Raw genomic sequence first — 27,860 nt, 5'->3', positions numbered from 1 at the left:
TATTCACTTCTTACAATTGCTTATACAAATTTGATTGTAAATTTAACTTTCTATATATTTTTATACAATTAAGAATAGTTGCAAAAACAGCCTTAGGTTATATCGATCTGCACAATTATAAATAACCAAAAATATGTATATTATAAAGAATATTTTAAATTGAATTGAATTAAGTTTGTAAATAATTAACTGTAGGATTAACTACTTCACAAAATATTTATTCATAATCAACTATTTTCTTATATAATTGAGGAATGTTGAAATGGACGTAACGATGAAGTAAAGTGATCAACGAGGGGCACCAATAAAGCATATGTATTTAACCCATAAACTGATTTTGTATTTGTTTCTTTTGTTGACAGTGGCGACGTCTCCGTCGATTGCGAATCCGGCGTCGGTGAGCTCGGGGGCGTCATCGGCAGGGCCGACGGTGCTACCACCTGCCGCCCTCCGTGAATTCTACGGCAATGCCGCCACCCCCGGTCACCCCTTGGCTTCGCTTGTTTCGCAGCAACGGTTATTGGAATTATCCAGGTTCGGATTGAGGCATTACGACCTCGCCCAGCACATGCTCACCCAACAGGGCGCAGTCACAAAACTTCTCGGTGAGTAACAACAATTTTGTAGAATCAAATTAGAACTATATTAAAATATCTTATACTGACTTTGATATAAATAAAGTTGATGATATGTAATTTAATCTAAAATTAGTAATCTAACCTCTCATAGTGATGAATTTTGATAGTCCATACCATTCGATGTTGATTCAGTTGACGAAGTTGTCTAGAAATTTCTGGCCTTTCAAAGAGTTAATATATTTAAATAATTGGAAGTATGAAACTGAGAGACTCGAGTCAGTTGAATGAATCGTTGTGGAACGGGGGAGATCCCTTCGATATTTGCAATAATTATTGGGTATATCTTGAGTGTATAGATGTACGTATATATATATATAGAGTGAAAGAGGTCCTCGAAGTGATGGATAGAATCGTGACCCGCGTCGTCCCTCCCGTCCTTCCACATCCCGTCGCTCGCAACGCTATTTTAGCCATCACATCAGAGCAGACATGTGCATATAATTATGCACTTTGTGCTTGTGTAATTGGGATATTTTCAATACACTCTTCGAAAAGGATGAAGATGAGCAACGAACGCGCAGTCAAAGGAAGAAAGAGGCACCACTCTTGTTGTTCTCTTCACCGACGCCGTTCAGTTTGCGTTTGCAACATTTTTTTTGCTTATTTTCCTCCTATTATCAGTTTCGCTTCTCTCTTCTTCTTTCTCTGTGCTTTTCCTCACTGTGTCTCTTCTTGCGAACAACAAAGGCCGTTGTGTGTGCATGCATGGATGGGGTATGAATGGCGGATCTCTTGCGTTGCGCAACACAGAAATAAATACGCTTTATACCACTTAAGCGGGCGATTCATTGCTGCCAACATTATCAACACATTGTCTAATTGCCGGCTTGACGCCACGCCGGAGATCGTCATTTGTTTGGCAGCCATATTTGCCGTTCAGCCATTGGACAATCGCCTTCGACTCTGACAGATCAAATTGATTTATTCCGTGGGATTTATCAATGAAAACTAAAATAAACGTAACAGGAAACTATCGCTGAACCTGTAGTTATAAGAAATAATAAACTATCAATTATGAAATAACTGCATTTGTTACTTAACGGATAACTTGAAATTTTCTAACAAATCGAAATTTAGTAACGTAACGTACAATTTGAAAGAACTCAATATAATTTTAGAATATAACACAACAGTAAACTTTTCTGTTTGATATTTCACGATAATTGTAAAATTCAATATTTGGAAATTAAAAATTATTTTCCTAAATTGTTCTCTATATATTTACATGAACTAAACATGTAAATTATGTTCAATTCAATGATATGATTATAGTTGTAATAATTAAATTAAATTAATTCTCAATCGAGTATTAGTGATCTTATTGTACTAATTAATATACAATTTTTAATCTAATATTTTGAGTAATTTGTATAATCGTTTGTATGTTCGAAATTTGGTTTTACGCAATTTGACAAATCGGCTCTGTTGACAGGTAAAATTGATTTATTCAGCGGATGTATGAATGAAAAAAAAAGTAAGAGATAGTAAGAAACGATTGTGGTTGTGGATCGGACGAAATCTATCGCGAAACCGGTAATTATAATAAATATCAAACAACGAAATAAACATTAACATTAAACGGTGCATGATAAACGATGAAGAAATCAAACGTAATAAATCGTCGTTAAGAAAACACATATAATTACTTAATGTGCAGAGTCGAGTCCACAAATCAAATCAACGAAAATGAGGAGAGAAAAAAAAGGAAAAAGAAAAGGAAGAGATGAATAAAATGAAATGTAAGGCAATGCGCAAGAGGGAGAGACGATACTATCTGATCGTTGTAATTTCGAGAAGGAAGGTCGGATTATGTTGCTGCCGCTCGGTTTCTTCTCTCTTCCAGTGAGCGAAGAACCAACAAGAAATCGGCTCGACCTGTAATTAAAATCTGTAACAAATCCACGGATTACGAGGGCCCCAACAAATCCTATCATTTATAATGCCAGATGGGGGGACATAAATAACCGCCCCGCCGCGCACACAACACACAACGAAACCACTCTCACTCTGTATGTGTAAATAAATTTCCGATCCACATTTCACCAACAATTAACTACGAGATTTATGTACATCCCGGGTTTTAGAGTGCTACGCACTTGCGAGATGAGGATGGAAGATGATGATCAAGATGATTATGATTATGGAGGGTGGGTGAATCGGAGGTGTCCATTAAATATATAATATAAGAAGCGCAGTCGATGCTTATCGTCGGGGAATGCTTTGTTGCATAATTAAAGACCCGTATGACATGCCAACTGCTCCATCGATAATATGCTAATAATCGTCGAAGAAAATACTAGTAAGGCGATTTTCTTCTCCGCTGGAAAAAAAATGTAATTTTAAAATGTCATATTAAAGATACCAACTTTAAAACGTGTCAAGTGACGTATGTCAAAATGATAACTGTCAATAATCCAATTCCACCAATATAACAATTTTTTTAGTAACTTAAATTAAATCAAAATTACCCAATTCGCAGTTCAATTATGTCGCTTTAATAAATATATTAGTTATTAAAAACTGAATAATCTACCCACAATTTTTTATAAATCATTGACATATGTCACATTTAAGTTAATTAATCAACGTAACTTAACCTTTTCGAGACATTTTGGTTTAGTTTTTTTATTGCGTTAATGGTACTTATATTTACCACTACTGCCCTCACAGCCTTGCTGTTTTTTTTTCTGCCATTTTCTAATTCAAAAACATTAAAAAAAAATAAAAAAATGGATAATATTTTTTTCACAAATTATAAAAAAAAATATTGAGTTAATTTTTAATGAAATAATATACATACTTGTGATAATCAATATTTTATGTTTGTGAAAAATAAATCCAATCTTATCTCACTCAATTAAGTATATTGATTAATTGTTATTGATCTTAATTTACAAACAATTAACGAGGTACTCGAAGTTTTTATTTAAAACAAAAATAACTATTTTTTATTTGTATATAATATCTATGTTGTTTATGACATTTAGAACGTAACATACATCTTGATTGTAATTTTATACTTGTAGTAACTGAATAAACGGTTAATTGACTTAATGTATGTTAGAAATTTATTGAATAATACGTTTGATATATGATTAATATTATTATACTTATTGTTTCTTGAAGCCAAAAGATATGCAAAATCGAGGTTATAAATATGCTTATGTCTACACGTAATATGAATTCATATAAATTATTCTTTAAATATTAATGTTCTAATGGTATGAAAGAATGGGATAAAGGTAAAATGATGATAATGTGTAACAACAGTTGCATTATTTCCATGATTTATTGAAGGCATAATTGCGTCCTCCCGGATTGAGTAATAAAGTTCCGCGCTTAATAATTCATCTGCGACGAAGTGAAACACCGTTTCGTGTGACAAACTGAACGTAATTGGCCCGTCATCGCCTGGGAACCAATCGGCTTCGATGGCACAAAAAACCCCGCCCCAATCAACCATCTCCCGACGACGCCATCTATCGATCGCCTCGTGAATTATTCAAAAACGAATTATTTATTCAAGATGAAACATCAAACTTTGAGTGCAATTAATATTTGTTATCGACAGTTTGCAAAATTGATGCTTTTTAATTACGTAATGAGCGATTCCAATTATTAGATAGAAAGCTGCACGCACGCACAAGATTTCCCGGGATCGACGACTCACGTAGTATGCTGAATCAATTACCTCCAATTATTAATATTGTATAATAATGCGAGTGCAACTCGTCGACTCTTCCGTCTCCGCGATGTGGGTCATAAAATGCTGAAGAGGTAATAAGAAAAAGATTGTTTTTCTTTAAGATTTAAAAAATACGATGTAAATTCAAAATTATTGTTTTTGTATGCGTACATTTTAATAAATATAATCTGTCCGATGAGGAGAGTTGACGAGCGTGGAATGCAGTTACCACCTTAAGGTCTTCCTTCTGGTGATTATTACTACTACCCGAACAGCGTCTTCCTGCAGAAAGCCCATTCGAAGAACAACGAATGCATGCTTGGTAATCCAAGCTCGAAACTTGCGGCCTTTCATCATTGTTTCGTACATCGCACAATGTCGCTACACATATATTTTTTGTTTGCTGTCGTCGCTGTTGTACAATGTTGTACGAACCTTGTGCTCTTCGGATGGTGCAGATAATGCAGGTTTTGTCACGTCCGTCGCACGCCATGCATGCGTGTACGTTTGGCTGCAGCATGCGATCGCAGTTCGCGGAATTCCATTTTTGTTACGCGATTTTCACTTTTTTTTTGTTCGCTTGTTTCTTTTCTGTCGCAAACGAATGAGAATCTAAACAAAACAAAACACGACAAAAAAATGAAAACAGGTGAACGATGATGATGAAAAACGTGCGGTGTGAGTTTAATTGGTCTTTTATCGCATCATCCGGAGGTTTGCGGGGAATAGTCCGATGCATTTGTCTAATTGCATCTGTTTTCCTCCTCCCCCTACTATTTTGTGTGTTGTTTCTTTATTTAGTGTTCATTTATTTATTTTGTTCGTTTTTTTTTAATTTATCCTCGTTTTCCCAGAACTCCCACTAGACTAAATTACACTCCAATTAGTGCGGCCCCGACAATCGTCGCAATTATTCCATTTTCTGCACTCACAACAGAGATGTCATCATTATCATGATTAAAATGGATTTTAATTTCTTCGTTTTTTTTTTGTACCGCTACTCGCATGTTCTATTCGCAATCAATGCATTTACCATTACCAATTTAACAATAACAATCTTTCTTTTAACCTAATAGTTAATTTTAATTAATTACGTTATTACTCTATTAAAATTTAATATTTATAAAAGAAACGTTAAATTTTAAATAAGTAACATATGAAATTTGTTACTGTTAAATTACGCAAAATGCAAAACTTTATCAAGCGCAATTGAAAGCAGCAAAAGGCAACATTGAGGTTCAGAATACGGACCTTCGTCCAAGTTGATGGACAATGATAGTGTTAAGGAAGTTAATCTACAAGACGACAGCCAACTTACAAATTAAAAATTATCATAATGGTAACTATCCACCGGGAAAGATTACTTACCTAATGTCAACCGCGATATTAAATTTATTCAATGTTCACATTGATTAACAGATTGTGAATAAAATTACACGACATAAAAAAATAAAGTAAAGAAAATATGAGTATATTTCTTTTTCCATTATTATATTTTTTTGTTAAGAATTTTGCAAACACTTATATTAAGAATATTCTTTTAGATTTAATTTTTATAATTTTTCGAATGGAAATATAAGAAATGTACAAATAATTCAATCATTATTCAGTAGATAATTAGTAATATTTGTCAATAAAATTAATAAAAAAACATGTCAAAGTTCAAAAATAATGTTGCAAAATTAATTTTTATATAATAGTAATGATGAAATTTATATTGTAACATAAAACTTCATGTTTATATTATTTTATATTAAAGATGAGTTTGTTTCGAATTGCTATATTAAAAAAAAATAAAAACACGGAACTTTAAAATATATCTATCATTTGTAAATTATATTACTAATTTGAAATTGAGCTTAATTGAGCAAAAATGTGTATCGAAACACATACAACCAAATTGATTTTGTAATTTATTATGTGGTTTGTTACCAAAATAATCACATGTAATGAATATTTAAAGCAATATTTTAAATAGTTAAAGAGTATCTATGGATTTTGCCTATGGGGTGAAAAGCAATGGTGAAAGTAATTTATTCAAATGTTATATCATCCAGCATATTTTCCAATTATAAAATATACAAGATTATGGTGGTAATATGAACGAATTTATTGGCGTGTAGAATACTCTGAATAATTTATAAGGAGAGATGGAAATGGTAGTAGGAAAGAAGGAACGGACAGACGAGCGACGGTCCCATGGTGGTAATTAATGCGAAAATGTGCCCATGTGTGCAATTATCATATATATCGTGCGAGTGCGTTCTGTCTGTTTACGCAATTAAGGACGGAATAGGAATGGGAAACAAAAGACAATAGGAAAAAACGAAATGGACAACGTAACAGGATTAGGGAAATTTATAGGCATGTTGGTACGGCCGTTTTCCGACTCGCATAACCGACAGATAAACAATTGCTATGTTTATAGTTTCCTCGACTTGCTGCCGCCGCCGCCACCATCGTTAATTGATTAATCAATTAATTAGCAAATTTCCATTGTTTTTTTTGTTGTTGTTCGTTCGTTTGTGTTGCCATAAGAACCAGCATTTGTTTTCGCCCCCTATGCAAATCGATTCGCGCACATGCATTCACACTTACTACATAATTTAATTAAACGCGTATAATTGTCCGTTATTTTTTTGTTTCCTTAATTGTTAATTAAACCGCGTGTATGCACCTTCGCCTGCATTCGAAGATTCCTCTTTACCCTCCGCGTCTTACCGTTTTGCATATGTTCGCAGCTGGCGATACTTTGAAAACTCATTAAAAACATTGTTTTTCCATGCACGTATCATAACTAAATACGTGCACTTAACTTAGGCGAATTGCAAAGAGCTTTCGGGAAATTCATAATTCAATTACGATTGCTTAATTAGCGGATGCCCCTTCGCATTACGTAACTGTTTCTTCTTCGTTCGTTTTTTTTATTATTATTTCAGTTTACATTCAACATAAATCTTCAATTTTCGCAGCGAAAAATTTATTTATTTTTGTGACAAAAGAAAGTCTTTTTCTATTAACGCAAAGACGAAAACGTGCTAATCGTTTACTATTTATTTTTTATTAAGTGATTTCCTTTTAGTGACGATCATAAACCAAAAGGTCCTTCAGACAATGTGAATTTGTACCAGTAATAACAAATTTTAAGATTAATTATAAATATAAAAACATATGTTGGTTTGTTGTTTTTAAGAGATTTGACTAAAGAATTGAATTCGAACGAAGATGTGGGAGTGCGCTGTTGTCGTTTCGCTTTGCTTAATGCACGGGTATTAGTGTTTCTGGTTGTGGAAACCGACGGTGAAGACAATAATTTCGTTCTGTTTTTTTTTTATTCTTTTTCTAAATGTAACGTGCGTTCGGTTAAATATGCTCATTGCGGGTGAACATGATATGGCATTTAGTAGGCGAAGCAGTCGGGGAGGCATGTAATTGGCTAGGCATGAAACGCAGAAAGAATGGAACGAAAGGCGAAACGCGAGGGGGTGGCCACCTCCGATTCCGAACCGAAAGGACGTTTCCGTTCCATGAAAACTACTGCTCCACTCCACTCTACTCTGGTGGTGGTTTTGTAGGCTGGTTGAAACGAAACGCGGAAGCCGGATTGGATCGATCGTTTTTAAGCAGGGACGTAATCAGGTCAATTTCATCAACAGGACTACAGATTTGATGAAAAAGGATTAAAATGTGATAAGGGATAAATGACAACTAAATGACAGTCAGGTGTACCAAACACAATTACGTTACTAAAACACTATTTCATAGCAATTATCTATTATATTTGATGTCTCTTATAGTTCAGTGTAATTATGTAACAAAAAAATTTAAAACTGGATGAAATATCACATCAACGGAAAGATCGCGGTCTATAGCCATTTTACCTAAAGTGACTTTTCATACAAATATAACAAAAATTAGATACTTTTAATTTATACGTCGAGATAATATTCGTTTTAAATTTATATTTTTTTAAGTAGCAAATTGATGAATACGAAACTAAACTGTTGTATATATTTGAGATAATTGCAAGAATGTAAAGATGATGAAAAGCTGGTTACGTTCCTGCATCTAGGAGGGCGTCGTTTGTTCCTCCTCTTTTTATTCTTCTTCTTCTTTCGGTTCGATAAATAATTGATTGGTCTCTCCCCGGCTCACGTCCATCAACTGTGTAATTACAGCCGTGCCGTGGAATTACTCAGGTAAATAAATAATCGAGTGAATGATTCGAGTATCATCATCATCGTAATCATCATCGCAGCGGTGGGCATCATCGCTATGATGACGGTGATCATCGTGCAGTTGGCAGTAGTAATGGTAAACGCGACGCGAGGTAATGCCAGTTATTACCGTCCGGCGTTTATTAAAAGCCGACCAAAACTGCATCAACACAAAAGCAAAAGCAGAGGGGTGGTGTGTATGTGTGAGTAGTCCGGTCGAGAGACTGTGTGCACTAGCTATGTCCACTGTAGTGGAGAGGTATATAGGTGGTATAGGTAGCAAGTAGTAGTACTGCTGGTGCAATGTCGGCGGCCATTTTGTGGATCGCATGTCGTCGGAGGAGGCCTTGGCAGGATAAGTAATAGCCACTTCTGCTCGCACAATGATAACTTGAATGCATAAGTACAAGCTTCTTGCACAAAACATTGCCACGTATGCATGCATGTGCGAGAGCGCGATGTATGAAGGGCAATCATTGTGTTGTCAGAAGGATGGACGGAAGGAAGGAAGGCATTTATCCGTCTGTTATTAAAAACAATAAGAGACTTCGAGTGGTGAAAATGCACCATTCCATATTTTTCTCTTTTCTTTTTTCTTTTCTTCTTCTGAAAATTATCGTTGTTTCACAGCTTAACCTATTGGAAAGGCAACTTTTTAACTTTTAAAGCGCCTGATTTTGTAGAGAGAAAGCTTTCGTCTGAATTCATTAAAACTAAAAATATAGATTTGAGCTTAGGAAGAAAATAATGTATTGAATTTGCAAACAAATTTATATTAAAGTTTGAAAGAATTTATAGTATTAAAAAACTTGAAAGTAAAATATTCACTTATTTTATTTAGCTTCATGTTCTATAAGTAAATGAGAAACTAATAATTATATAAAACAATGTAAGATGAGACGATTTTTGAAACAAAATTAAATTGCAAATAACATAGTGATGTGTGAAGTGATTTTTCCATTCATTTCATTATATAGTTTATATAATAATAGTAAAATATATGAAATTTATATAAAATATACATTTATTCCATTTCCAACATTTTTTATGAACATAAAAGCATTTCAATTTAATGCTTTTCGCCATTATTATTACAAGAATGTAATTATTGAAAATTCAAGTGTGTTAAGTAAATTAATGTGACATTAAATTAGATGAACATGAATGCAAACATAATTATTGCTTCGTATTAGTTAAGTAAATTGAAAGTGATCTAAGAAAATAATAAGATTGTTGATTTTTTCATGGGTATAATCGATAATTCTTGCTTGCAAATTGATTTATATTGAATACAATACAATGGATTTTACGGATATCAAAAAATTGTAATCCTTTGTGTTTTTTTTTGGACTTATTGCAACGCGGTTCGGTCGCATTTCTTCGTTTCGTGTTTGGTATTGGATTTTCTCGCGTGTAACGACGGTTCTGGTGAAAGAGGAGAAGAACAGGGGCCCGACTGACCGAAGAGAAATAAAAGAATAAGGCTCATCGCCCGGGGCGTTTCGGCTACTTGGAACGTCGCTTCATATACATGCGACCGTAATTACCGTTTCATAATCCTTTAGTGTTCGTTATTATTTATTTCCTTGGGACATTTTTTTTCTTCGGAGCAACAAGAAAAGGAACGAGAACAAAAACTTACAAAAGAAAAGCAACAAAAATTGGTCACCGTTTACCTTCGGTCCTTTCTTTCCCCCAATTTTTTATTATTTCAAATGCGAACGCGAACAATTATTATTCCTCTTCGTTTCTTTAATTTTTACATAATTCACTCAAAATGTTGTCTCTGTCTTTCGTTCTCTTTCTCTAACTCACATTCATTCGATCACCGCTCGCTCTTTTTTTATGTTGTTTTTCTGCTTGTAAAGCTCGCACCGTTTCGGCCGCCCCCGGGTGCTCTGGGTTCGTCCCGGCTCCGACCATCATCATCATCGTAATCATCATCGTTGGCACGACATCCGTAACTTCACGAAACACCATTACTACATCCATCGCCTTTCCATTCCGATATTTATAATTGAAACGACACTCCGATTTCGCCGATTCCATTCCCAGGCCGTTTTCCACTATGCTTGTATATAATTAATCACGCAATGATACCACAACGGAAGTGGAAAAAAACGGCAACCTATTTACACACACACATACAAAAAATAGTAACAAGAGAACTAAACAGATAACTATGTTACAAAGTTTCTAAATTTGTCGGTTCCACGTAACTGTTTCGATGATTGAAATCTTCGAAAGGATTGAGCAACTTTAAATTTGTTCAGTTTTGTATCAATATAGAAAACATAATGTTTGTTTTTTTTATCGTAATTTAAATATTTATAGTTGTCACAATTATATGTTTAAGTATTGGAAGAAGATTGATTATCCATTTTTTTTTATAAACATTAACAAAATAAACATCTACATTCAATTAATTACATGAAAAATAATTGATTCTATTCAGTAATATTTATATTCTTAAAATTGGCATAAAATATGTTTAATAAAGGAACATTAAAAATGACTAGTACATGAAATGATAACAAGTTTATATATTTTCTATTTTGTTTTGTATAGTTTTGCTAATGAGATATTCCTGTTTTGTTTCAGGTACGCTTAGGCCGCCCGGCCTCATAGGCGGAAGTAAACCTAAGGTGGCGACACCTGCCGTCGTCTCCAAAATCGAACAGTACAAGCGAGAAAATCCGACGATATTTGCATGGGAAATCCGAGAGAGACTCATTTCAGAAGGTAAACAAATTAAATTTCTGTACAAATGTTTCTTCTTTCAAATTCAATTTATAAAATCATTATTGTTTTCGATTATATACTGACGTTATTATTAAATTGAGAGATTTGAACTCTTCTTCCTTTTTTGTGTTAAAACTGAAATAAAATTTAGTTTATTATTAACTTGCTCATTATAAATTTTCAATTATTGCTTTCGATGGAAAATTAGAGTAAATTTTATTGCCAACTATCAATATAATAACAATTGTTATATTGTTGGAAATGTAGTTGTAATTGTAATTTTATTGAAGTATTTTGCGTGTGCGGTTTTTTTTTAATGAAAGTGAAATAAATAAAGGAGAAGTCTGAAACGTTGTTCTTTTACAAAAAATATGTATTGTATTCATCGGATGAATGGCGAAGGAGAGACGAGGTGGGAAGCAGTTGGTGGGTCGCATTTCGATTGTGTCATCCCCACGAATTACGGACGGCCGCAATTGTCGTTTGTGTGTGTGCTTCCACGGAGGAGAAAATTAAAAATGGAACTGTTGTTGGACAACGGAAAAGAAGGGTTCTTCTGTCCCTTTCCCGCAATTACCGTTGCGGTTTGCCATTGTTGTCGCACGATTGCGATGAGAAGAATCCCTCAAAGCTTCCAACGATATCGGTGTCATGCAAAATTATTTATTAATTAGCAATTGAAGTACAACAAATAAACATTAAATCACATTTAAAATGAGAGATGTTCTTTAATTAGGAGTTCTTTCGAGCGGAAATGTGGTAACGTACATCATTTGTGCACCGATTCCGCGGATAAGTCACAGTTGTCAGCGCGGAACGTCGCGTAATTTGTCGCCAAAGGGGCCTTCAGGGTATATACCTCAATCTCGCCGCCCCCTGTTGAGAAAGAAGGATTGCCAACCGCGATGATTCGCCCACCTGTGATGGCTTCACCGAGTTTGATAATTAATCTTTGCCATTTCGTTATCCGCTGCGTGCGTCCTTAATGATAACAGTATAAAAGCAACAGCGCATCTAGTGACCGTATACACAAAGCTTCAAGTTTTAATAAGTCGCCCACGCTATCAATCCGCGTTTTAATTAATTGGGTTATGGAGGATGAAGTGCTTGAGGTGTGTGTGTGTGTACGTGTGACAGGATAATCGTCAGTTATTAGTGCGGACGGTGGTTTTTCGGTGCGATATGAGGAGAAGCGTTCCGCGAAGAGCGTTGTCCGCCTTCCAAGAAGAGCGCCTTTTGTGCGGATGGAAGATGACCATCATCATCATCCTTATCCTCGCTGACGATGACGGGGCGAAGCGTGTTTGTTTAGGTCTCAAGTATCGTTTCGGATCGAGTGGGCACCTCTTGTATTTTATTGCTTAGTCAGGAACTAAATCACCTAATGGACTCGGAGGACGCTGCGGGCGAGCAATTCGAGTGCGCGACCGACGCAAACAACAATCGGCGAATTGTGCCGTTGCCACGTACCAATTTTGTTTTTATTGCAATTCCAGATGGCGCTCTCAGCAAGTTTTTACATTGTATGCAACACAAATTACACTTGCACATATGTTTAAACATATTTTTCACCTAAATATGAAATAAATTATGTAGATGTTCGCACTTTTACCAATAAATTTTGTTCAAACTGTCAAGTTTTTTATTTAAATTTACATTCCACTAGTAACAATTTCTGTATATTTTAATCTTTTATGTTATATTATGTAAGTGATAGGTAGATATAATTTTAATACTTTTGAACAAATAATGTTCAATCAAATATGAAACGGTCCCAAAAATATATTTTTGTTTAGATACAAAAATAGGGACAAATTCCGAAAAAAACTTGACGATATTATTGATTCACCAGATGGCGCTGTCTGCAAATATTTATACTGTATGCTACCAATATTTAAATTAAGTATTATCAAGTATTTTATATACTAAAAGAAAGCAAAATTTGTCCATTAGGTGAATATTATAATGATTTTAATATCATAGACGTTACTATAAATGCAATAAACAATTTTGTTTTAATCAAAATCAAGGTGCATTCGAATGACTAAGAAATGGAATACAATATATGTGTGCTGATTTGCGTTTTCGGGATTACACGAATCCTATTTGTTTGCATTAACGTCATCGGGCGTCGGTAATAACGAGTAACAAAAGGGGATCTCTGGCTATGGTAATTCGATTGGACACGCGAGTCGACCGCGGACAAAACAAAAGCGCGCGCGCCAATTCCGTTAGTTCCAACTACCGGAATGCACTATTCTCACCATCGTCCATCCACATAAAACTATACCATAAAATAGAATGTAGCAACTTGAACTACATCAATTTGATCATATGATTTGTATATCAATAGATTGTTGTGCGATAGCACTGATTTTATTCCAACTAACAAATATAGTTTGCTGAATTTCAGACCTAATTGCTTTCTCTTTGTTCATATATGTTTCTATCCAGATGCATGTCAAGATATTTTACATGATCTTCCTGTGGTAAAACTTTGTTATTTAGAGTTACCTGAGGACACGTTTTCTTCCTCATCGTAAAGTCACCTCATGAGTCAATTTCGTTTCGTTGTGCTGAATTGCTCAATTCGATTTAAACCATTTTGCAAGTTTTGTGGTGAAACTTCTGGTATACTGTACTTTTTTTAGAAAACATTAAAACATTTTACTTAAACTGTTTTATTTCTCGAAATATTTGAATTACATTCAATATTTACTCCAACTTTAATTATTTTTTCTTTTCCTTTATTCCTTTTCTTTATTCCTTTTTTTGGAATTCATTCTTTCGTTTCCAACAGCAACAATTTATGATTTATCGCGCGCGGTTCCGTTCCGCCTCGGGCCCAGACGTGTTATGTTTGTGTGTGTGTTTGTGTCCCTTTCCGTTTCGAGGCAAATTTCGCTTCAAATCACTGCGCGAAATTATATATCATTAACGGAAGAAACACCGTGCGTTTAAATGAAACGAACCTTCTTCTCTTTTCCTTTTTTTTTGTTGTTCTTCCTTAATATAGTTCTCGTTCTTTCTTCTCTTATTTTTTTTTTGTGCTGCTGCTGCTGTTTTTCTTCTGCTGTTGCTCTCAACAATCTCGTTCTCTTTCTCCGTGAAATTCGCTAATATCAACAGCATACATATATAACAATCGGACGGAAGAATGCGGGGAAATCGCTCAGAAGATGTTAAACGCCGACCGAACATACGAGACGGGTATAAATTACCGGCGACTACAATGCCTTTATGATTCCTGTGTTTATTGGCATATCGCCATCTGTTTCATTTCTGTTATTACCGCAATTATTACTTACTCTGTTTCATATGTTTTTGGTAAATGTGTGTTTGTGTTTTGTTTCCGGATAATTTACCACGCCAACTTTTTCGAAATTTGCATAATACAATTTACAAGATTTAACCCAACCATAAATCTGATCTAAGATTACAAAGAACTTCGACTACATATCTAAGATTGATATTTACACATTAATACTAAGTTCCACTAAAGCTATATCTTTAACATTCAGTTTGATTAACATTTCATGAATGCTTTAATACTATGATTTAGTCTAAGACTACTTATTTATTTAGTGCCGCATTGGCAATAATCTTATAAAAATATGAAATAAATATTAAAGTTATTTCCATTATTATTGGCTTAAGACTAAGTGCAATTTGTAATTTTAATACAGGTATTTGAGGACAGATTTATGCTTGCCAAAAAAATAACAAATACTACAAAAGAAATTAAATTTATTTCTGAATTTTTTTTTGTAAAATCATTCGAGATCTAAATTGTCGACAAGCTTGAATTAAATCATTTTGATTCATATCAAACATTATACTGAATATAGCAGCTTTAATGAATCTTTAATGTTTAACTCTCCGGAGAGTTATTAGTTTGTTTGCAAGTGACCTTATTGATTTTCTGGGATCATAATCAATGATTTGTTGAACTCGTTGAACAAATTCTGGCGTTCTCGTACTGTCAGGGTGTTTAGAATGGTTTTTACTTGGACACTTCTAATATATTGCCATTTTTGTTCTCAACTCCTTACGAACTTTATAAACGAATGATCTAGCTACTTCCCAAATCTCCATAAGTAACTTGAGTCATCTAGGAGTGTGACATTACTTTTAAATTACCTGTAAATAGAATTTATTAGAATGAAGTACAACCAAGAAAAAAAAGGATGTCTTAAAAACCTTACGCATCCTGTATATTTGGTAATAATTTTACTGTCAAGTAGTCATATAAATAAACACAAAAAAACAATTGGATATATTTTCTTAATTTATTTGCAGGCGTTTGCACGAATGCGACGGCGCCATCTGTGAGCAGCATCAACAGGATTTTGAGGAATAGGGCGGCAGAGAGGGCGGCGGCGGAATTCGCTCGTGCCGCCGGCTACGGCCTCTACCATCCTCATCCATACGCCGCGGCGGCTGCAGCCTTTCCATGGCATTCTCCGCTCTGGCCGAACGGTCCTCTGGGTCTTCAGCCACCGGGCGCCGGAAGCGGGAGTGGCGGAGGCGGCGGATCCGTCATGGCCGGATCTCCCGGATCCTCGGCATCTCCTCACCAGGATCACGGCCTGCTCAGCTCCCCACCCGGTCACAACGATAGCAAGGACGATTCCAGTCTGGACGGTTCGGAGCAGCCGAAGTTCCGCAGAAATCGTACCACATTCAGTCCCGATCAGCTGGAGGAGCTCGAAAAGGAGTTCGAAAAAAGTCATTATCCTTGCGTTTCGACGCGCGAACGTCTCGCCTCGAAGACGTCGCTCTCGGAAGCACGAGTTCAGGTGAGTCTTCATTTCGTTCTTGAATCCAGTGCATCTCAAAATGTTTTAGAATACACAGTAATTTTGTCATTACTTGATGGAAATTGAAAACGACCTGTATAATAATAAAATGAAGATACAACTTGTACACAAAATACAATTAACACAAAATATGTCTTAAACAGTCTTTAACTAGTAATTTTATAAAAACTATTTTGAAACGAAAAACTAGAATTCACTTTGTATTAGTTACGCTTGCTATACTTTTGTGTCTCATTTTCTTGATACTGATGTTAATGCAATTTTGTTAAATGTTTTATACAAGTCGTTTTTTTTCAATGTTTGTAATATGTGCATTCCAAAATGTGTATTCCAAAACTGTCGATGCTCTGCCTACAAGAATCAAAGAATGAAATTATATAAAGAACTTTGGTAAAAATGTGATCGTGAGAAAGACTAATTCGGTTTGCGTATGTTAACCAGGTTTGGTTTTCCAACAGACGGGCGAAATGGAGACGGCACCAGCGCATGAACCTGCTGAAGAGGTCGTCGCCTGGGCCGCAGGGGATGGGCGGAGGCGGCGGCGCCTCCTCCTCGATCTATGGGGCGGGTCGGTTGACGCCGCCGTCGCCGCCGCCTCACTACAATCCCGGTTCCACCCCTGGCTCGCCGCTCATGGGGGGCCACCATCATCGAGGTGGCGGTCATCCGCAGTCTCAATCGTCTCAGCTTCAGGCGCCGCCTCCGCAACCCATGCTCCTGCAGATGGGCGGCGAGAATAGCGCGTTCAAAGCGTTCGGCCCTGCGGCCACCGCACTAGCGCTCGCCGGTTACGTCACCGATTCGGACGAGGAGATCAACGTCAATGACGAATCGGACGTGGAGGAATCATCGTCAGCGGCCCACCTCAGGGCAGCATCCAGGTCCTCGAGCCCCGTTGAAGTGGTCGACTCTCCCAGCCTGAATGCAAACCCCTCCACCTGCCAGCCGCTTCAGCTCACGATGCACGATCGCGATTGAGACGAACTTTCGAACAACACCCCAAAAACTCTGTGCGAATGAATCTCCCCCACAATTAAGAATCCAATTACCAAAGCAGGAACTTAAAACTACTTAAGTTATATATTACTTATAATTATAATTAATTAACTATTTAGTTAGGATTAGCTGAGATGATCAAAAATCCTTTTTCCCCCTCGTCCCCTATTATACAACTATTACTTGTACATATACTTATTTATATAAACGTTGTGAAACCGAAACCTGTATAAAAATCATCCGTTACGTTGTCCCGTCTCATCGTCAGTTGTAGCACGATCTGTTAAACGACACCAAAACGATTTGTCCCCGTACTTTTTGTTCGTTTGTTAAATGAGCATTTGTAAAAATTTCCCTTCTTTTCTTGTTGTTGATGTTAATGATGCGGCGATGATTTGTAAATGACGCTTCGCTTCTGCATTGGAAGGACGAAAGAAATTGAAAACACTGAAAACGTTGCGGTCGTCGTCATCTCTCGATTCTGTTCTGTTCTGTAACGGGAAGCAAACTGTAAATACCAATAACGATCAAGATATTTTTTTGTTCTTTCTCCTAAATAAATGAAAAGAATAAGTTTAAATTTCGTCTGTGTTTATTATTTATTTTACTATTTCCTATCGATTCTATAAAACTTTGATTTCAATTATATTTGGCAAATCCTAGAAACCATTAGAATTATTTCTTTCCTTTCTTTCCCAGTAATTCCACAAAATAAATTGATGTTTCGAAATAAACTAAAATTTTGGCCATTCAATTTCACAAAATTTTAATTTTGATACATTTTTTGCAAAAGCTGGTAACATGTCGAAGTGCACTGATATTAATTTCATAAATATAACGAAATATATAATTTTCAGTAAATCACGATTGATTTGTGTGATTTCTAAAACGTGTACCAAAAACAACCATTGATTTCACAATTTGTATTACTACTTTTTTTTTCATTAATTGACAGAATAAATATATATACAACGGTAATTAATCTTAACTTGTTGAACCTAAAACGGAATTTTTCATTTAATCGCAATTAATTTGTAATAATTTTGAAACTTCACAACGAATATCAATCTATTTGGTTAGATAAAAAATAATGTCTGTTTCGAATTCTATTAATGTTGGAATTATGCAAATGCACTCATTAGCTTAAGTGTGTATATTCGAGTCATGAAATAAATATTCAACTGCGTATGAATGAATGATGGAACGCGCCGCGACGAGTGTTTAGTGTGAGAATTCTACAAATACGATTATTCTCAAGGTTCACATGTTCGAATCGTATTAAAATGTGTGTTTAATCAAATTAGAATCTATTTTTTTTGTATAACCTAATAAAATAATGTAACCTAATTATTTCAATAATTTTCTTTTATTAATTTCTAATACGATTGTTGTCTTTATTGTTATAGAATGGTGGAATGTTTGTTAATTTAATCAATTTGTGTCATTTTTTTATTATTGCAAAATGACAAAATTTTAATTTTTGTTAATAAAATTCCATTAAGATAAATCTGTAAGGCATGGCTGACTTTTGCAGTAGCATCATAACACCGTTTGAATAATTGACAATAAAATTAACAATAGGACAAAATATTCTAATTAACCTAAAATAAAATAACCTCTCTATAGGCTTAACCCAAATACCACAAAGATGTAACTTAAATTAATTTAATATGATAAGATCGAGCCAACAATAGTTAAGCTTTATAAATTATTGAGTGGATGTAAACTTGATAAGACTTGTTAAGTCTTCTTCAACAATAATGAATGCAGGAATTATCTGCGCGGAATGATGGAAGATTAATTAGATGCGTTTATTGGAAAGTGAAATTGATTTGTATCGAGGGTCGTAAACGAGAGAGAGCGAGAGAGGCAAATAAAGAGAGCTTATATTTCGGAAAAACGAAACGATTTATTTTTATTATGTAGGGCACATGAAACGATTCCATTAATTACGGCTCCGGCTCGAAAGACGTCGTTAATTTCCAACGTTCTGAATTAAGAGAGGACAAACTTTGTCTCTCTCTCCCTCCGTTGTATCCATTATCAAACGAAAGGTTGCATCCGTTTCTCTCATTCATCGGGAGCCTTGTTTTTCAGGCTGACGTTGCAGGCCTTCTTTGGTGATGTGTTTCTACGGCTGTTTTTAGGTTTTTAATTAAAGAAATGTCGCGGTCGAGGATGGTCGAAGAAAAAGGAGAAGATGACGGTAAAGTTGAATAAATGGAGAGGAGAAGGAGATTTCAATTAAGTGATTTGGTTTTGTGAACGTGCTTAACGATCTTAATGTCTTAATTTCGGTTTTGGGTCGGGTGGGCGTCCCTCGTTAATTTATTTTTGTTTTTCGTTTTTGGAGCGCGCGTGTGTTTGTATAACCAATTATTTTACTTATTCGGAAAGGCGACTTCTTTAGCCTCCAACGTTATCAAACGAAAGCAAAAAAACAAAACAAATAAAATTGTAAAAAATAAATAAATAAAAATGGAGGAGAACCGAAGAAGGAGCTTATTACAAAGGTCGTTTCGTTTTATTATTCGCCACTATAAACTCGCTGGAATCGCTGAACTTTATTATCCTTTATTTCTTTTCATATTATTTTTCAGTTTCACTTCTCATTCAAAATATGCAGCGACAATGTTTTTGGATATTGTCCAAGGTGAGAGCAAGCAACAACGTTTCTCGTCGCTGCAGTCTTGTTTCGTTTGCACATTATTATATTTTATCTGCATTCGATTTTCGCTGAGCTAATTTTCGATTTCGGATTTACTTTATTTTCTTGCAGCGACCTGGAATTGCCTCCTCGACGGACATAAAACTCTCTTTACGGCCGACACTTATTTTACTCGCAACTCCTCCGCATCCTCTTTTTTCCTTCACCTTACTCGTCTCCTCTCTCGTCAACACATTCGGATCAACACGTTGGAACAACAGTTGAACCTCGAGCAATCTGGAAACGGAATTTCCGATTATTGTTTTTTTTTTCAAGCAAAACAGAAAGTAAACAATATTTTTTGACCGTAATAATATTTACATTCTTTCACTGTTTGCAATTACTATTTATATGTTCTATTTTTACTCTTAATTAAAAAATAATTCATTAATTATTATTTCTATTAAACAAGACAAGAAAAATATCATTATTCTACAAAAAAAAATACAAACACAAAATACAACCAAATTTGAATTACAAATACAGTAAGACCTCGTTTAGCACTTTAGATTCGTTCCTGAAGATAGAGCGCTAAACTGTTATAGCGTTATATCAATACCTTGTTCTGCCAGTTCTTGAAGATCGTCATTGGTAAGGCCCTCACCAGAAATTTGCAGTAATTCCTTAATATCCTGCTCAACTATATCTCAAACAAGCATAGTTCCGGGAATAAAAGTATTATATACGAATCAATGAAATGCGGGGTTAATTTGATTCCAAGAAAATTTTGAGCTTTTTTTTAAGCTTCCCGCAAACGGCGTTATATATAGTAAATCAGCGATAATCGAGACAGCACTAAACGAGGTCTTACGTTAGTACGTATGCATGCCCGATCAGAGGTTTTCTTTTCGTTTAAGTGGTTTATGTAAGAAATTACTATTTCTGCAGTTTGTCAGGGTTTCGATTCTGGCGTTTGGGATGCCCGAGATTGGGCTCTTCGCACGTTCGACGTAGCTCGATCACGTGCGAGCAAACCAGCAGAAATTGTCATTTATTTTTGTTGTTTTCACTCAAAGGAGTCAAGCACCGAACTTCTGGACTTTTCCCATTGACTGAAGATGTCGGTATACAGTCATGTGACTATAATTCATTTGCTCAGCCAATTATTCGGTAGTTAGAAGGGTATCTATGAATTGGTTTAAACGGTCCACATTGAATGTCACTGGTCGCCTGAAAAGCTCCATGTCTTTCGAAATGACCCTCTTTGAAACCATCGACAAGCTATACTTTTATTCATAGCAACTTCACCGTACACTATGCAAAAAGCTTTGGAGGCTTTATTCTCTTGATTGAACGCGAACAGGAGAAGGTGTCGAAAGTGCTTACTTTTGTCTACTTGACATTCCATTTTGATAGATACTACTTATGTTAATACCCAATAGCCAAGGAGTAAAGGAGTTTTTGGAAAGGATGTTGTCCATCCATCCTGTTAATAGAGTTTTTCGATCAAAAATTGGCCAGTTCAGTTCTTGTTATTGACTCTCCAGTTTTCATCGAGAAGGTGTTGTATTTTTTGTGTGTACGTAATTTTTGTAGACTCTGTTACAGTTTCTAGTTTTGTTTTTTGCGGAGTTTTAAATAATACGTTTTTGCCTTATCTGTTTTATATGGCTTTTTGTGACAGGCTTTATTTTCTTCTCTACTCCCACAAACCGGAAGAGTAATCACACCGTGCAACTGCGATAGTACTAATTGAAGCCCAAAAAACTACAAAATCTGTCTCGAGTCAAATTTTCAATTCAAATTTTAACCAAAATTTATACATTATTTTCTGCTCTCAATTTATAAAAAGATAAAAAAAAATATTAAATTAATATTATTAATCCTTAATAATAGTATTAAATCTGTTTTACAGAAAAAAAAATAAAAAAGCAAAAAATTTAATAATTTTTTATCCAAAATGTATTTATTATTTTCTGCTCATAATATAGCTACTAAAAATTATTAAATTTAGCAGAAAATGCAATCAAATTTGAATCAATCTAACTTTCATTATAAAGTCTTATAAAGATCTACTAGTAATGATTAAATTACTATAATTAGTTTTAAGGATACTTAATCAAACAATTTCGCTCAATTAATAATTACTATTTTTTAATAATTGAAGCAATAATATTTCGAAGATAATATGATTTTATTGTGTATAAATATTGATGATTATAATTGTATGAATTGTATTTTAATAAGTGTTTTATTTTAGTGTATTTTCGCTGGACAATGTACAATAAAAAAAGTTGTCCGAATCCAAAGAAAGACGACAGTTTCGGGTGCGTTCAACTTTCTGTCGCGTGGGCATTTTTCACACGTCCGACGCACAAAACTCGACCGGACTGGATTCTTGACCGAACGAAATCCGCAAATCATGTATACATGATCCTCTCCTTAACGAAAAGAAAAAAAAAGACACGCACGATTCAATTGATCGATTAATGTTTCTTTTTACTTAGTTTATTTCTTAGAAGAAATAGATTTTTCATTCTAATCAGTTTAATGATGAGATGGATGAAGAGGTGGAGTGTGGTAAATTGGAGGAATCCGTAATTAAGATAAAGCTGCATTATAGTTACACTTATTATGTGCGTTTTCGTTTCGAAGGGAAATAATCAGAGTTTGGTGTCAGAAGATGAAGAAGTTGCGGTGGAGAGGTTGAAGGGGGTCCCGTCGAGTAAACTAGCCGGTTATGTAAATGTAACACGAGTGTGAACACACCATGTCTTCTGTTAAGCGGGATTATGTCCTTTATCTCGGCAATATATTACCATAGTGTCTCAATCAGGGCGAAAACCGAGTCCCCTCGATTCTTGTCCTCTCCAACTAAACCAAATTAGTCACCGGTTGGTTCGTTCGTCCTATGTTTCAGATTCCGGTATATCCATCCTCCCGCTAAACTCGAATCGCAACTTTCGCTATTATCCTTAAATCCTCTACTAATATTAATTGATTTTGCAAAACTACTGATATTTAAATATCATCGAATTATTGGAAACTTTTTTCTGATAACATTAATATTCCTTACTTTGTTTTTTCAATAATTACAAATTCAGGAGTGAATGCTTACAGCCTGAAGAAGAAGAATTACAAACTAAAAATGGTTTTACGCCAACTAAAAAATATTTATAAATATGTTCTACAAAAAATGTGATTGTATCAGTTTAGTATAATTATATATATTATTTTATGTAACAAAATGCAAAGGAATTTTTTATTGCACAAAAACTTTTGATTGAACATTGAAACATCCAAAATTATATTTTCTTTTGTAAAAATAAAAAATTTCAATATTTTTTTGTTATAATTTCCATCGTCGCAATTCCAATTGAATTTATAAAATTTGTATCGTTTTTTTTTCTGTTGTTTTTAAATCTATAAAAAAAAAATTATCGATAAACTAATTTAATTACGTCTATTGATTTAAAGAACATTCCGTTTTATTTGCAAAGTATATAGCTTTTCTAATAATTAAATAGATGTATTTTTTTATAAATGCTATTGGATTTTTAGATTTTTTTCCAAGTTGTTATTTTTGGTTTATGATTAATTAAATGTACCGTATATTCAAAGCATATGAGAATTTTGAACTCAGAAATATTAACACTTAGTTCAATAATTAAAAACATTATTTTGAAAGTGGCCTTAGTCCAGTTCATTATTGATAATGTCTGAATGTGCGGATCTTCAAATTTCTGAAGGCAGCGATAAAGGCAATTTTAATTATTTAGTAGTAATTAATATTACCGGAAAGGTAATAACTTTAACTTAAATGAAATGAAAGAAGAGGATTTCATATCAACAATATTGTTGGAGGACGCCGTTTTTAAAAGGCTAAAGAATTCTAACGGAGAAACAATAAATTGATTACAAATATGCTGGATGCGTTTCTTGAGAAATGAACCATATATAATTTTCTAAGATATCAATGGATGAGAATGCAGAGTTTAAAGTACTAGATTTATTACCACGTCGGGTTAGACCAAGAAAATATTTTATTTACACCACTTTATAAAAATTACGAATTACATCGATGGACTTACTACGATTTATATCACAGGAACACGATGACTTCTTCAAATCCATCCCGAATTCCCTAAATTATCTAATTGATATAGTTAGAAGATTGCCTAAATTGCATAAACTATGTTTTTTGAAGTGTTGTACAGAAATACAAAATAAATATAGTATTTTATTTGCACCAAATACCTGAGTATAATTTTAGATCGTAGACTTGCATGAAAAGAACACATAACAACCAAACGCAAGCAACTGGGAATCAAATTCACCAAATTATAGTGGTTGTCTGGGAAGATATTTTTTTTTTTTATTATTTTAATATCTTGGGTTTTCCGGAAAGTTTGTGCCAATTTTACACAAAAATTAAAAATCAAAACTTTTATAGATTATATAAATTTTTAATTATGTATGCACAATTTTTGATCTACAAACTTTTCTTCATTTTTCACGTAACTTAAACATTACATCCTCCCAGAATTTATTAGATTTTTCGTAAAAAAAACTTCTTTAGGTTGTTTTTTATATGGACTAAAAAATAATCGTTCTTGTAGTTAATGGAATTTTACAAAGACCCAAATTTGTGGAAATCGGAAAGTGCATTGTTTGGTGAATACTACGTATGGACAAATACAACTCTGTCCGACTCCAACAATTTTTGTTGAGTATTAAAAGAAATATAAGGGCTGATATTATCGTGATTTTTGTCTGTTAAATTGTGCAAAACTCATATATCTTAACAGTTCATCTAAGCAAGCTTCAAAAACGTTCGTAAATAATACTATATATACTAAACTGATACAAATCATTTGATATAATATAAGGAAGTGTGAAAACCCGTGTGGACCTACTGTATCCAGATTTGAGGAACACCTAGCAACTCAATCATTGACATTATTCAACGTTTTCAATAGAAGTGTCTGCCTATCTTGCAAGTTTCCTATGACCTTCAAATCAATAAAAGTGAAATCTGGCTGTTTATACTAGCAATAAATTTACTAGATAATAGTGAAACCCCCCATACACTCATACACTAAAAAGGCATAACAACCTTGATGTTCCTTATAGATTTTAAAGTTAGAAGAATATTTTTAGTTACTTATTATTATTAAAATTAATACTTATTTATATTATATATTGTAATTTGGAAGGTTTCCAATGAAGTTTCCGCTCATTGTTGTATATCAAACCTATTTACTCATGTGGTATTTTTGTCGATTTCTAGCATTTTATACTATGTCAAATTGACATTCAAATTTGATAACAAATCTAATTGGTAATTTTAAAAGTGGCTTATCTTAAACGGAAACTTTTTAATATCTCAATTTAAACATGGACATAAGTAACTTTCAAAATAATTATTAAATATTTCGTTAAATTATGAACCAATCGTTTTGATTGCAATTCACTTGCATCAACACTAAAATAACTAATTGTTCAAGATTATAAAACTTATAAAATCTAAATTACGGTTGTGAGATTTTTTTTTTCAAAAAATAGCATAGTAAATAAACATGATATTCTAACGTTGAATACTTCATTATCAAATTCATAAACATTTTAATTTATCAAATATTAAAAGCAGTAAAAAATAAATGTCAAAATTTAATTTGACAATCGAGGTTGTCCACTGTTATTGATAATCGTATTTAAACTATTTATATTGAATCGATTTTAGAAACAAAAACACCCGACGGATATCAATTACGTTAAGACTGTAAACTCGAATGCGCGGCGTTCACTATTTTTTGTGTTGGCTGTTGTTGTTGTTGTTATTGGAATTAATTCGATTTAGGAGTTGCTTGGGGGAAAATTCTTGTTGGTATTACACGCGTTTTCCACGCCCATTGAAAAACGCACCGTCTATTTTGACAGGTGATCGATCATCAATCAAATATTTAAGAGAGCGTGTACAATGTATTGTGTGTGCGATATAGCATAGAGAAGAAAAGAGGAGGAACATACCAACAACAACAGCAGCAACAACAAAAAACAGAGAAGAAGAAAAAAAGGAAAAGTACAGTAGTTTAGCTGCGCGTAAGATAGAGAAGGAAGGATGGAAGGAATGAGGACGGAGAGAAGGCATTACCGTGATTGAAAAGTGTTAAATTGAATTTTTTTCGAGCGCTTCGTTCTTGTTCGTGGAAGGTGGAGGAGGTGAAGGAAGGAGGGAGGTATGTGTTGAGGAATCGGGGCCACTTTTATTATTTATTTCACACGTTTCAATTTCCTATTTGGGCTCTAACTATTTCGCTAATCGATTTCGATTCACCATTATATCACCATTATTACGGTGTTACGTTATCGATCAAACGATGAGAGCTACAAAAACGATGAAAAGTTGTTTTACTTTCACAATAGTTGAAAGAAGGAATAATGGATGATGAGAAGGAGTATAGATAATATTTACTTATCGCGGAAAGGCGCGAAACTTTAATTGCAAGCAATCATCATCTCTCTCTCTCTCTCTCTTCCGTCTCCTATTTGCGTGCTACCGCGAAATGCAATAAGCGATGGAATTAAGAGAGACCTTTTTTACGATAATTGCATTTCTATGAATCCTCGGACGTCGCTCGGACGATCGCGCGCTCATCATCCGTCCTCCACAATAATTTACATCCAGATTTACTTAGATGCTTCAAACTCTATCAACAATTCGTAACATTCAACAATTCCAATCAAAATCATCACAAGTATTTACATCCAGATTTACTTTAATGCATCAAAAATCGACATATTTTTCTCAATATTCAAGACTTTATTAATCAGCAATATTAATTCTCAAGATTTATCAAACTTTAAAAATGTAATAAGTAATGAGAGGATACAAAATTAAGTTTACGTTGTAAAATATTGTCTAAAAAAAATTGTAACAATTATATAAAAGTATCATTAATCAACAAATTATTAAAAAAATTACAACGTAAATCTTAATCATTTGATTTGTAAAACTTCATTAATAGGAATTTATCAATGTAAAAATGAATACTTCTCTCAATCTACAAATATATATTAATCAAATAATTATTCAACACATATAATTAACCACTTGATTATAAACTGTGTAAATTTATTAATAAGAAATGAGTGTATCATACATTAATCGAAATTATTTAAATTTATTTTAACAAAATTTTATCATTCTCCAGCCGAATGATGCCACAGAATTAATTACTATTTGTTCCATTTCAAAAAGATTTATTTTTATTTGGTATTATTTTATAATTGTATCTTTTTTATATTTATATATAATAAAATTTGTAAAAATCAATATTTTTTTAAATCTGAAAATCTCTATTAATCAACGAATTATTCAACAATTTTGAACGTAAATTTATTAATCTTTCGATTTTTTAAATTTATTAATTTTTATAAAAATTATTCTAATTTATTCAAATTTATTTTTTACAATTATCATTTAACACAATTTGTAAATATCAAGAATTTGGAAAGTATCAAAATATATATTTTTTCTCAATCTAAAAATCTCTATCAATAAGTGAAATATACAATAATTTACAACGTAAACTTGTAAATTTATTAAAAAGAAATGGAAAGGTAATTATTCAAATTCGTATAAATCATATAAAATCGATATATTTCTCAATCTTAATACCTAACAACTGCAAACTTGATTTTTTTTAAATATTTTTTTTTGTCGTGTAATTTTATTCACAATCTGTTCATTAATGTGAAATTTAAGATGGAGGTTGACTTTAGGTAATCTTTCTCGGTGGATAGTTACCATTATGATTATTTTTTATTTTCATTTATTAGTTGGCTGTCGTCTTGTAAGTTAACTTCAGTATTATATTGCTGCTCTGCGAATCCAGGTCCATATGCTGAATCTCATTCATTTGACTGTCCATCTGTGATGAACGATTGCTGCAAGCACCGAGAGGGCTCACAAAGGGCCTGGCTTGACCAGGATTTGAGCCTGCGCCACTAGCGCGTGGGTAAGGAGACTTAACCATTTGACTATTAGTCGCCCCTTCTTTAAATATGAATTAAACTTTTTTTTGTTATTGATTAAATTGTGGAAAGCTAAGC

At 33.8% G+C, this 27,860-nt stretch overlaps 1 protein-coding gene across 2 annotated transcripts; it reads left to right on the top strand.

The window, feature by feature from the left end:
• The first annotated feature begins 527 nt into the window (after positions 1 to 527).
• LOC108561901 (paired box protein Pax-6-like) lies at positions 528 to 17,618 on the top strand. 2 transcript variants are annotated; one of them, XM_017920017.1, is made up of 4 exons: positions 528 to 605; positions 11,142 to 11,282; positions 15,582 to 16,081; positions 16,544 to 17,618. In XM_017920017.1, exons 1-4 carry the CDS (start codon positions 569 to 571, stop codon positions 17,078 to 17,080), a joined length of 1,215 nt encoding a protein of 404 aa, XP_017775506.1. In that variant the 5' UTR covers positions 528 to 568; the 3' UTR covers positions 17,081 to 17,618. The 2 variants fall into 2 exon arrangements, with proteins under 2 accessions (XP_017775506.1, XP_017775505.1); XM_017920016.1 differs by lacking the exons at positions 528 to 605; positions 11,142 to 11,282 and adding an exon at positions 14,205 to 14,492.
• Positions 17,619 to 27,860: the final 10,242 nt, after the last annotated feature.

Source organism: Nicrophorus vespilloides, unplaced genomic scaffold (assembly GCF_001412225.1).
Source record: "Nicrophorus vespilloides isolate i.1.1-1 unplaced genomic scaffold, Nicve_v1.0, whole genome shotgun sequence".
NCBI lineage: Eukaryota > Metazoa > Arthropoda > Insecta > Coleoptera > Silphidae > Nicrophorus > Nicrophorus vespilloides.
This window is presented reverse-complemented; position numbering and strand designations above follow the sequence as displayed.